Genomic DNA, 12,174 nt, shown 5'->3' on the forward strand with positions numbered 1-12,174 from the left:
TATTTAGCTCATGAATATTAATTACGTAACGAGACGCTCCAGATAGGGGCGTTTATCAAGGAGCTCTCTAGTTGTGCTGTTTTTTATTTGTTGTTTAAACATAAGTAATAGGAAATCGAAATCATTTACGCGAATCGGTTTAATTAATTTTGTTAAAGGATGCTATATACTTTGTCGAGTTGTAATATAAATTTGTATTACTTTTTATTTTATCTTATTTATTGGTGCTTTTCATTCCTAGTTATGTGTAACATAACGTCTGCACATTTGCTTTTGTTTTTTATTCATGTATATTTTTGTGAAAATTCAATTATACATAATAATGATATAATATATTTAATTTAATAATTAATTTAATAAATATAGTAATTATATATGATTAATTTTGAACTGTGAAAATTGGTTAAACGCAGACGCGTCTTTTGTTTTGTTGGTTCTTACTTTTCTCTTATTATGATTTATTATTGTGCTTTTGCTTTTTTGCTTACCATAATTTTAATAATTTGTTGTAATTTTACTTTACACTTTGTATTTGTTTTTAGGGGAATTGTATAACATTCAGTCCATTGATTACAGATAAAAAATAGCCTCTGACGCATTTACAGTGTATTAATGTGATCTGGACCGTTAAATAAACTAACAATAATAAAACAATAAATAAATTACGAGCTAATCCTACATGTTGCACTGACCTGACCGCGAAAGCGTGCAACAGCGCCATCTATTGGTTAATTTGAAGAACTGCAGAACCGTCAATGTGCGTCACTGGTTGCTAAGAGCAACGCTCTTCAAACTCACAAATGTAATCAGACAACTCAATCTTTTGAGGGGAACCTTAATAGTATTTTTGAAAGGGAATTAATTACCTTCATTTTACCGCACTCACATCGTCTGTATCAGAAAAAAACAGATGAAGTTTTGATGGCGATCCCATCAGATCAGAGCAGCGAGAAGGCTGTTCGTGCTGCATTAACCGCTCAGTCTTTACTTCAGAAATATGACCGCAAAGATCTGCAAGAACTGCTCAGCCTGACCTCCTGTAACTGGTTGCTCAGTGCTGAGGAACACAACCTGCCGGTGGATGCACCTGCTGGCATCATCAGACAAATGAGGAACATATTAGCTCCCAACATCATTTTTCTGTCTCCCTTTGACTCAAGTTTGCCCCTGGATTACAGAATGGTCCACCAGATTGTGAGGGAGCTGACTGTGGGAATATATGGTTTTAACCAACTTCCCGTCGTCAGTCTGGTACCCAACTATGACCAGAGCTCCACGTGCCAGCTACCACCAGCATATTACGATACAAAAGTCGGTCAAATACTAATAAACATAGATTATACCATGAAGGCTCTCTGGCACGGGAGTTACATTTCTAGAGAAAAACGAATACGCTTCTCTGAGTTATGGAGGTCCATCATGGCCGTGGATTCAGATGGTGTTCCTCAAACGAAGAAAGATGTGCTCACAGAGTTCCTCAGTGCAGGTAAAATACGAAGTATTTCAATCTAGACCCTACAAAGAAAGATGTGAAAGTAATAATGTCATTTGTAAGGTTTTTTATAGTTACCTAACACTAAGAACACTATTTTAGTGTTAGGTTGCTTGAAATAGCAAAAATACCATTTAAAAAAAAATCTTACCATTTAAAAAATTTTCTTCAAAAATTTTATATATATATATAATGAAAATGGAAAATATACACTGATTTGTATCACCAGGTTTAACAGACATCTCAGATGTTCCATGTTATCGGGACATTTATAAGGAGAACATGGATGTAGACCCAACTTATGAACCCAACAGCGCAGAGGAGGAGAACCTCTTCTCACAATACTCAGAAAACATCCTGATCAAGCTGAGTGCCTACCTGACCTCTGTCCGCCAGCACCAAAATCTGTTTGTGTTTGAGGCGTCTCATAGCCTATCTGATGTGGTCCGACTCACTGAGGACAACATTGATCTGGCCACCTACCAGAGGCTACAGAAAAGGCTGTCAGACCATGTTATTCTGGTGAGAAAGCACCTCGAGAGGAATGCAGAAGTCTCCAGGGACCTCGTCTACCTGAAACTCATCACATTTCTGGTGCCCCTGCTGATATCCTTGAGGAAAAAGATGTTGATTCCTAATTTTTCTCAAATGCTTTCACCTTTGTCAGGTTTGCATTGTCTTTTGATCACTGCTATGTCTGATTAATATGTGGGTGGATTGACATTGGTGAATGAATTTTGCTTTGCTTTGCTTTGTTGTTTTTTTTGCTTAAAGATGATAAGCTAAAAACAGAACGAGAGGTTCCTCCACATCTTCTCGGACCAGACTTTGCCTGCAAGCACTTTCCACAGAAGCAGAATCAGTATTTTCACCTTCACGGAGGGATTGAATTTGATGTGGGGACTCCTCCTCTTGATGACATCACTGAGGAAATGAAGGTGAGATATGAGTCTAAAGCACTTTTTAAAATCAACTTTCAGTTTTAATACTTACTTTAATACACTCAGAAAATGTAAAGTTTATTTCCCTCTAGAATTGACTTAATTAGTTGTTAGTAAAGTATGCAACCATAAATGTAATAATAATAACAAACGTAAATAATAATAAAACATGAAATAAAAAAAATAAAAATTTAATAATAAAACATAATAATAACATAACAATATTATTGTTATTATTATTATTAACATTGCAGATATCAAATTAAATACATAAACAACAGATGAAAAATTACATAAAATTGATCCATATATGCAAACTAGGGGTATACCATACAAATTCCTTTTTAATATAAATCAAAGCAATGTAAACAAGTAAACAAATATTCAAAAATCTAATGAATAATGACCCTTTCATTTGAAAAGTATTGGTTGTTGCTATGTACTTTAGGGTATTAAATAGATTATTTATGGTATTAACCCTGTAAAGCCTAAAATAATAGTCAAAATAATTTTATTTATTTATTTATTTATTTTGGAATGAATGGATCAGTTTATTCAACCTTTAGAAAAAGAAAAAAAATCTTTTGTTGAGTATCCTATTTAATACTTTTAAGCTTTTATGGCTCATATAGTATAGGAGACATAGGAGAATATGGAGCTCATACTTAAGTAGGAAAAAACACCTCAGATTTATTCAGAGGCCCCAACGGAGTAAAAATATGCAATTTGGTGCAGTTGTTTATATGACTAAAAGGTAAGTTGAAATTCTGATGTAGTAGATTGTGTACAACAGGTTTTCCAGCAGTATGATACAGTATGCTTAATTTGGTTAAATAGATATTACATTTTTTTTGTGTAGGTAGCTTTCAGAACACTTCAGACTCAAGCCGCCAATTACCTTTATGAGTTACTTCGTCAGGACTCCACTTATAAAACACAGTTTCCAATTCCACTCAGTGAGATCGAAGGGAAAAGGTCAGCACTGTTTATATTATATATGCATGCAATTATATATTCAATGAAATAAATGCTGTACATGCTAAAATGTTGCGTTTTATGGCATCTAACATACACTTGTGTTTTGCAGCTATAATGTCATCTGCATTGAGTTAGAGTCTCTTTATCCTCAACATAACATGGTTCAGTGGTGGGGGGCTTTAAACACTTCCATCAAAATCCTCAAAGGGAAGAGACTGCCCTTGACAGACATCGAGCTACACGAGCAGTTCAAGAAAACATTTGGTTACACAAAAGCCATAAAGTGTAAGGTAATAACTGACAATCAATTCATACTTTGGGTTCAGAGTCCCTCAATGTACATACTCTGTACTTAAACATGGAAATGTGCTTCTAACTCAGACTGTAGCGTTTGGGCTGAAGGCAGCAGCAGAGAGAGGAATGTGTGCAGCGTTTCACTCACTGAGTCGCAGGAACCCGACGTCCCACCTGCACGTTCTTGATGAGCAGGGTCTCTCTCTGCTTCACCACGCTGCAGCCAACAACCAATCACACATCATCCTCCAGCTCGCTGCAGCAGGAGTCAACCTCAACCAGATACGCAGCGAGAGATTCACTAACTCAGGTCAATGCATAACAAATGCATTAAAAGCTTACAGACATTTCTATATGTTCTTACGTTACATTTTCTTTATTGTCAGGAAAATCAGTTGTTGGAGGTCCATTCCTAGAAGGAGCAGGTAAGAATAATTAAAGCTGTCATATCCTGAAAGAAAAAGAAAAACCAAAAATGTAAAAAATGACAACCAATATTAATATTTTTTATTTAATATCTAAATATGCATTATATAGCCTATATTTTATGTAATTATATGTTTTACTTATTAAGGGGCTTTTATCAAGGTCACATGAAAAAGACAAAAAAAAAAATGCTATCAATGATGTCAAACCTGGTATAACACATCTAACTGTATGGTTATTATTATTATTGTGCTTTATTTAATACGTGAAACCTCCACTTCAAAAAGCACAATTGATGCAACCAGTGGTGTTTAGCATCAGTGATGTAAAACCTGGCTCAATGCGTCTAAAGATGTGGGTTTTTTTTACATTTATTCCCCTTTTAGGGCTCACTCCACTGCACCTCGCTGCACAATGTGGCTCCCTTGAATCTCTAAGCTGTCTTCTAGCCCTGCGAGCAGACTACAAACTTGTGGACAAGAGGAGTTGGATGGCTATTCATTTTGCAGCCTTTTACGGCCAAGTGGCATGTATTCAAGCGCTATGTAGGAAAGACCCTGCTTTATTGGAGATGAAGACCATTGCTGAGTACGTGATATATTTTAGCACTAAATTTACTGTAAGGATATACATGTATATGTATATATTTTAATGTATACATTTCAAAAGTTGAAGATTTTTTAATGGTTTTGAAAGAAGTCTCACCAAGGCTGCATTTATTTGATCAACAATTCAGTACAAACATTAATATTGTGAATTATTATTACAATTTAAAATAACTGTTTTCTATTTTGGTATATTTAAAAATGTAATTAATTCCTGTCATGGCAAAGCTGAATTTTCAGCAGCCATTAGTTCAGTCTTCAGTGTCACATGATCCTTCAAAAATCATTCTAATATGCTGATTTGGTACTAGAGAAACATTTCTTATTATTATCAATGTTGTAAACAGTGATACATTTCCTTTCTGCATTTTTTGATGTATAGAAAGTTCAATTGGATGATTGTTTTTTTTTTTTTTCAGGTATGGCAGTTCACCGCTGTTATTGTCAGCGACCTCGGGTTCAGTGGAAGCTCTGGACGTCCTGTTGTCCACTGGGGCAAACTGGAGAGAGGAAGACAGCAAGGGCAATAACTCTGTCCACCTGGCAGCACTTTACTTTCACACAGATGTCCTTAGACACCTCATTCAGCTGAACTTGGATGGGCTTCCTGTGTGGAAGATTCTTGTCGGTATGATATTGTAGATTTAAAATGTGTATTCCAAATTGTCAGCAGTCAAAACTAAACTTTTATTGTGTGTAGAAATATTTATATTATCAGACAGAAATCATTAAGCTTCTCATTTAGAATTTCAACACATTTTTTTATTACAATATTCCACATTTTAGATGAGTAGCAAATTATTTATTTAAATGAATAATTAGTTAAATGTATTTTTTTATTTATTTTGTGATTTAGTGACTTGCTTGATCTCCATTTTTTTTCTGCAGAAATGATCCAGAGCCAGGACACCAGACGGCTGGAGATGGCCCTCAGGTGCCTTGAGGCTCTTTGTGTAAACATTGAGTCCTCCTGTGAGGATATAATGAAAGCAGGTCATAGATATATAAAATCTTGATAAGCAAACTAATTTCATACATCTTATTTTACATCATTTCTGCTATTTAAAAAGCTAAATGTTAGAACAATGGTTCTCAACTGGTAGGTCCTGGCCCCAAAATTGGTTCTGACAGCAGGAAAATTACAATGTAAATAATTTTTAGTACAATTTAATGGAATATTTCTCATATTCAGCAACCTACTACAATATTTTAATCTAAAATAATTTTTATACTTTTGTAGAGTAAACAATATTAGTACTCAAGGTTTCTGCAGGTTTTAAAAAGGTTTTAAAAAGTCTTAATTCACCCTTCCACAAATTAAGGCCTTAAAAAGCTCTTAAATCAGAGCAGAAAGTCTTTCCCTTTGGATTAAGTAGATTTTTTTAAGCCTATTTGTGGATATTTGTTCTAGTTTCAATAATAAACACAATTCATTTTGATCACTTTCATAGAAAACAAGACTTCTTACCTTATGTAATTTTGCTTCTCAAGTAAATGTATTTTGATTTATGAATCTTTAAACATTTGCACCGATAAACAACAAAAATACTGAAGAAAAACATCACTTTTCTGTGATCAGAATGTATAAAACAAGTTATTACCATATTCTAGTAGTTGAGAACAGAGATATTCCAGCTATTTTTTTTCTAAAATGTTTTTAAAAAAAATAATGGAGATTGGTTGGAAGTTGTATTTATAACATTTAAAGTGTTGCTAATACAACTCACTGTGTGCTGAATAGACATTTACATTTAGAGAACATACCGATATATTGTTTTCTTCAATTTATTCCTATAATTTTTATTTTCTTGGCCTTAAAAATGTACCTTCATAAATCCTGAAGAAACTACTGTGTTGAATCGCCACTTGAAAAAAAAAGTGGGTTCTGAGGTAAAATCATTTGAGAACCACTGAGCTAGAAGATTGAGTAATGTTAGCAGATTGCATTATGTTTCTGCCTAATAATAATCACCGCACTGCAGGAGGTATTCCAGTGCTGGTGGGTCTCCTTTGTTCAGATAGACTGGTGGTGCAGTGCATGGCTACAGCTGTGCTGTGTCATATGTCAGAGAATAGGAAAGTCTGTGAAGATCTGGTGCATCATGGTGCCGTACCAGTGCTGATCAAGCTCCTCAGCGGCCACCAGCCTGAGCTGCACTCTCGCTGTGCTGTTATACTGGCCGATCTGGCGGGACACAGTGAACAACACCAAAACCTCATTGCTCAGTTGGTGAGTCAAGGAACTTTTACGCTGTCTACACACATTTGAAGATCTTAAAACATCTGTTTTAAACAAATGCCCCCAAATTTTTTGTCTAGGGTGGGGTGGCCTTGGTAGTCAAGCTCCTGACCTCTGACCTCCAAGATGTGCTAGTAAATGCTGTCAGATGCATCTGTACACTATGCGTCAAAAGCCCGTGCAACCAAACCGCTGTTGCACATGCTGGAGGAGTTCCACATCTTGTTGAATTCCTGTCTGTGAACTCTGGTACTGTTTACTTCCTGGAAAATATGCAGTAGTGACAGAAAACAAGTCTCTGCTTTGTGAAATGTCTGAACAGATCATAGATCAATTCTGTAATTTTGATTCACTCTCATGTGGTTTCAAAACTTTATCCTGTTGTTTTTTTTTCTGTAGAACACAAAAGAAGAAGTTCTTGAGTCTTACTCATTTGCATTTAGATTAAATAGCTGTGTTTTTGTCTGACAGAAGTACTACAGGAAGAGGCCTGCTTGGCTCTTGCAGAGCTGGCTCGGGGTCACCAGGAGAACCAGGAGCTCATATGTGAGGCAGGAGCGGTCTGTGCCCTGGTGCAAGCCCTGCGAGAGAGGAAGATTCCTGTTAAGGTCAAGGCAGCCACAGCGCTTGAATCTATAGCCAGTCAAAATCCTGCCATCCAGCAGTGCTTCCTCAGGCAATCAGCTGCCAAGGATCTTTTACAACTTTTAAAGGTAATGTAACAGCAGCTTTAGTATTTAAATATGTTGCCTCTGGGTAATTAAGTCGTGGCCTAATGGTTAGAGAGTCGGATTCGTAACCCAAAGGTTGCGGGTTCGAGTCTCGTACCGGCAGGGATTGTAGGTGGGGGGAGTGAATGTACAGTGCTTTCTCCCACCTTCAATACCATGACTGAGGTGCCCTTGAGCAAGGCACCGAACCCCCAACTGCTCCCCGGGCGCCGCAGCATAAATGGCTGCCCACTACTCCGGGTGTGTGTTCACGGTGTGTGTGTGTGTTCACTGCTGTGTGTGTGCACTTTGGATGGGATAAATGCAGAGCACTAATTCCGAGTATGGGTAACCATACTTGGCCACATGTCACTTCACTTTCACTTTTTAAGCCATTTTTCGTCACTTTTCAAGAACATACAGTGTTAGTAATGCAGGGATGACTTAGAATAAATCAATATAAAGATGTTTTTTTTGGTCACACTATGTACTGTTGGGTTTTTTGAATGGTGTTCTGGAGAACTGCCATCAAAATTTTTACCCATCAAAAATATGATTTACATCCATTAGTGCATAAACTGTTTAGAGTCACAGTATGAATTTATGAGGAATGGTTTTGTTGCTTAAGAGGAACATTAATTGGGTTCAATGTTTTGTTTTATATTGTTTTATTATTTTATTGTATGTGTTGCAGTACTTTGGATATAAGAAGAGCACATTATAAATAAATGTAGTATTATTGTTTAAAAGTGAAATGAATATGGATGTGGTGGATATGGATGCAGCTACTACAGACCATACGTAAAATTATTTTTAGCATGTTTTTAAACACTAATTTACTAAATTATGTTTTACTAGCATTAAAATTAAAACAAAAAAAATTTAAAGTTAAGCTACAAGCCAATTCTGTTAGATTCTGTCATATAGATATTACACTAAAGTTTAGTTGAATTAATATTTATAGGATTGTTCTTATTAGTATACATCAGAAAATTGCATAATCACTCAAAATAGTTTTTAAAATAATATTAATTTATTCATTAATTTAGTTATTAATATGCTTATAATTTATGCTTGTAGTAATTTATTTAGAATAAAATTATAAATAAATAAAAAACTTTGATCCATTTTCTAACAAAAAGACCATTTTCTCCAAATATAATTTAAAAAAAAAAATTTTGTATTTAAATTTAGTAATTTAGTAAATGTAAGTAATTCTTTAGTAATTTAGTGGTCCTGATAGAAGTGTATTTTATATATATAAAATAAAAAGTCAGTTTAATTGCCTTGAAAACGGTTCTTATATTGCATAAAGTCTCAAGTCAACCCTTGGCACAGTAAACTCTTTCTGAACTTTGCCCTGTGTTCAGGTGTTCCAGCTGGATGTGCGGGAGCAGGGTGCAACAGCTCTATGGGCCCTGGCAGGACAAACTCTGAAGCAACAGAAGCTCATGGCACAGCAGATGGGTTACCCAGTCATCCTTGACCTTCTTCTGTCCTCTTCAGACAAAATGCAATACGTGGGTAAGACCCGATACAAATTGATCTCATTATACACCGTCCCAAAAGAGATCACCAAGTTCCATTCAACCAATCAGTCACCCATGAATGTAAGTAACACTCACTGCAAAGCTGTCGTCCAGACAGAAGAAGCACCAAATGCAATAAAAACAGCTTCCCATTGACTACGTGTTGACAGGCACTGGATAAACTGAGCAGATTGACTACCTGAGCTTCTCCCTGTCACTGACAGAACAGGTTCGGTCCAGCGGGTAAGCGGCCAGCACTTCCTGTCTTGAGACAGCACTGATCTGCTAGACTCATAAGACAGGAAGGCATGCACAGTGGAATGTCATTCCCCCTGTGGGTTTCTCCGTAAACATTGCTTACAAGAGTTGCTGTGTCTCTTGTATTGCTATTAGTGTTAAACTATGACCCGATTACAGGCTGTGATTTCAAAACGATGCTATATTCCAAGAGTGCTTCCTCTTCATTCAGGTGTCTGGATCGTGTCTCCCGTGGATCGTCTGTTAAAACATTTTGTCAGACAGATGTTCCCTAAAAATCTTTTTCAGACAGAACTGTCCGCACCTTCATAACTATGGAAGCTTGTTTCTGCCATGGAATAAAAAATAGTAGTAAAAAAAAAAATAGTATAAATAAATAAAAATATAGTATAAATATAATATAAATAGTTAATTGCAACATTTTTTCTTGCAATTGTGAGTTTATATCTCACAATTCTGACTTTTTTCTTAGAATTGCGAGTTAATATTTTGCAGTTGCAACTTATAAAATCCTAATTGCAAGTTTACACCGCACATTTCTGACTTTTTTCTTCAGAATCGCAAATCTCGCATCTCAGAATTTTGACTTTTTTTCTTGGAATTCCAAGTTTACATTTCGCAATTCTGTTTTTTTTTTTGTGTAGTCACGGAATAAAAATAAAAGTTAACATCTCACAATTCTGACTTTATTTTCCTTTGAATTCTGAGTTTATATCTCACAATTTTGTCTTAATTTTCTCAGAATTCTCGTTTTTCTTTTTCTCAGTTTTGCAAGTTTACATCTCGCAATTCTTAAAAAAAAAAAAAAAGCTAATTGCAACTTTTTATCTCACAATTCAAGTGATCAACTCACAATTGTGAGTTAACATCTCGCAATTTTGAGTTTATATTTTTCTCAGAATTGTGAGAAAAAAATTAGAAGCTGCAATTACCATTTTTTATGCCCTGGAAGAAACAAGCTTCCATACATATTGTTGCAAATTATCCACCCCCCAGAGAACGTTATCTGCACGTATCTCGTCATTTCACAGGCTGCCAAGCGGCAATAGCGCTTAGCCGAGATAGTCGAACCCATCAGGATGGCTTTTGCAGGGAGTATGGGGTGCCGCCTTTGGTGCGTTTGCTTCGAGGGCATCGAACAACACTGAAGACCCTGCTCAGTGTCATCAAAGCTCTGGGTTGTTTGTGCATTGGTAATATCTCACACTTTTTCTTTAATTTCTTTTATATAAATGGCTTTGTGTTACAGTGCAAATGATAAACCTGTTTTTTTGTGGTTGTAGGAGTGGCGCTCACTACTAATAAAAAGAGTCAAAAGATTATTTACAGAGAAAAGGCCATTCCTACATTATTAGAGCTTTTAAAAACCCATGAATCTCTGGAGGTGAAGGTAAGTATTCATTTCAAAAATGAAATGAGATTAAAACAGGAAATTACTTCATATTATTTTTAAATGACATTAGGTGCAAGTGGCTAAGACTCTCGCCTGCGTGCTGCTGGGGAACCAAAAACTCCAGAGGGAATTCTGGGAACAAGAGGACTTCTCTTACGATATCATTCTGGAGCTCATGGGGGCTGAAAACAAAGTAATTTAAAATTTATACCAATTCAATCTTGGTTTGAATTATTTCACGGTGCTCATGTGATGCCACTGATATTTTGAATGTGTTTGTTTAAATGAACTGCTTAGCAAGTCTTCTCTTTCAGAGCATTTGTCTGGATGCTGGACATGCATTGTCCCTGTTTGCTTACAACAACAAAGCCCAACAGAAGGCAATTCGACAAACAGGAAGAATTCTAATGAACACATACGAGACATTTTTGAGTTCTGACAATGAGACGGAAAGAGCAAAAGCTGCATTTCAGGTAGTCAGAAGATTCAGAACATATACATTGGGGCCCAAAAGTCTGAGACCACAATCAAATTTATTTTACATCCTTTTCTACATTAATAAAATCTTATTGAATAAATATCCAAAATAGTGTCCAATTTACATCATAACTTTTTTTTTTTTCATTTTCAAACTCCAAAAAATTAAATAAAAAGGCAGGTTTTCAATGTGACATTGTTTTCAAAAAAACATTTACCATAGTAGAAAATGAACAGATGTTAAGATGTTTTAATGAACAGCTGTAAAAGGCTGGAAAAACAGTTAATTTAACTGACTCCTCATTTGTTTGACAGATAGTTGTGTTAGCCAGAGTAATTAGTGGATCAGATGAAGTGACTTTGACTGCAAGGGGAGTCACTGTTCTTGTTGAATTACTGCAGTCTGACCAATCCACCACTGTGGTCATTACAGGTAAGTTTAAATTGTAATGATATTTCACAATATTACCATTTTAAAGGGTTAGTTCACCCAAAAATGAAAATTCTGTCATTAATTACTCACCCTCGTGTTGTTCCAAACCCGTAAGACCTTCGTTCACCTTTGGAACACAATTTAAGATATTTTTGATGAAATCTGAGGGCTCTCTGACCCTCCCATAGACGGCAAGGTAACTACCACGTTCAAGGTCCAGAAAAGTACCAAGATGATCGACAAAGTAGTCCGTGTGACATCAGTGGTTCAACTGTAAAGTTACGAAGCTACGAGAATACGTTTTTGCGCAAAGAAAACAAAAATAACGACTTTATTCCACAGTCGTGAACACGAGTCCAAAGTGACGCAGTAGAGACGAAAATGTGGAATAAAGTCATT

The 12,174-nt window shown here is 35.8% G+C and overlaps 1 protein-coding gene across 1 annotated transcript in view; it reads left to right on the top strand.

The window, feature by feature from the left end:
* The first annotated feature begins 921 nt into the window (after positions 1–921).
* ankar (ankyrin and armadillo repeat containing) overlaps positions 922–12,174 on the top strand; it is a 12,266-nt gene continuing 1,013 nt past the window's right edge. The window contains exons 1-19 of the mRNA XM_016539223.1: positions 922–1,486; positions 1,722–2,159; positions 2,267–2,430; positions 3,293–3,408; positions 3,521–3,701; positions 3,793–4,015; positions 4,092–4,130; positions 4,518–4,719; positions 5,156–5,364; positions 5,625–5,729; positions 6,719–6,966; positions 7,056–7,224; positions 7,447–7,688; positions 9,056–9,209; positions 10,504–10,665; positions 10,756–10,862; positions 10,936–11,058; positions 11,180–11,338; positions 11,658–11,775. Of these exons, the coding sequence (XP_016394709.1) occupies positions 922–1,486; positions 1,722–2,159; positions 2,267–2,430; positions 3,293–3,408; positions 3,521–3,701; positions 3,793–4,015; positions 4,092–4,130; positions 4,518–4,719; positions 5,156–5,364; positions 5,625–5,729; positions 6,719–6,966; positions 7,056–7,224; positions 7,447–7,688; positions 9,056–9,209; positions 10,504–10,665; positions 10,756–10,862; positions 10,936–11,058; positions 11,180–11,338; positions 11,658–11,775 (3,724 nt within the window). The remainder of the gene's footprint in view (positions 1,487–1,721; positions 2,160–2,266; positions 2,431–3,292; positions 3,409–3,520; positions 3,702–3,792; positions 4,016–4,091; positions 4,131–4,517; positions 4,720–5,155; positions 5,365–5,624; positions 5,730–6,718; positions 6,967–7,055; positions 7,225–7,446; positions 7,689–9,055; positions 9,210–10,503; positions 10,666–10,755; positions 10,863–10,935; positions 11,059–11,179; positions 11,339–11,657; positions 11,776–12,174) is intronic.

This window comes from Sinocyclocheilus rhinocerous, unplaced genomic scaffold, assembly GCF_001515625.1.
Source record: "Sinocyclocheilus rhinocerous isolate Xijiao unplaced genomic scaffold, SAMN03320098_v1.1 scaffold1569, whole genome shotgun sequence".
Lineage (NCBI taxonomy): Eukaryota > Metazoa > Chordata > Actinopteri > Cypriniformes > Cyprinidae > Sinocyclocheilus > Sinocyclocheilus rhinocerous.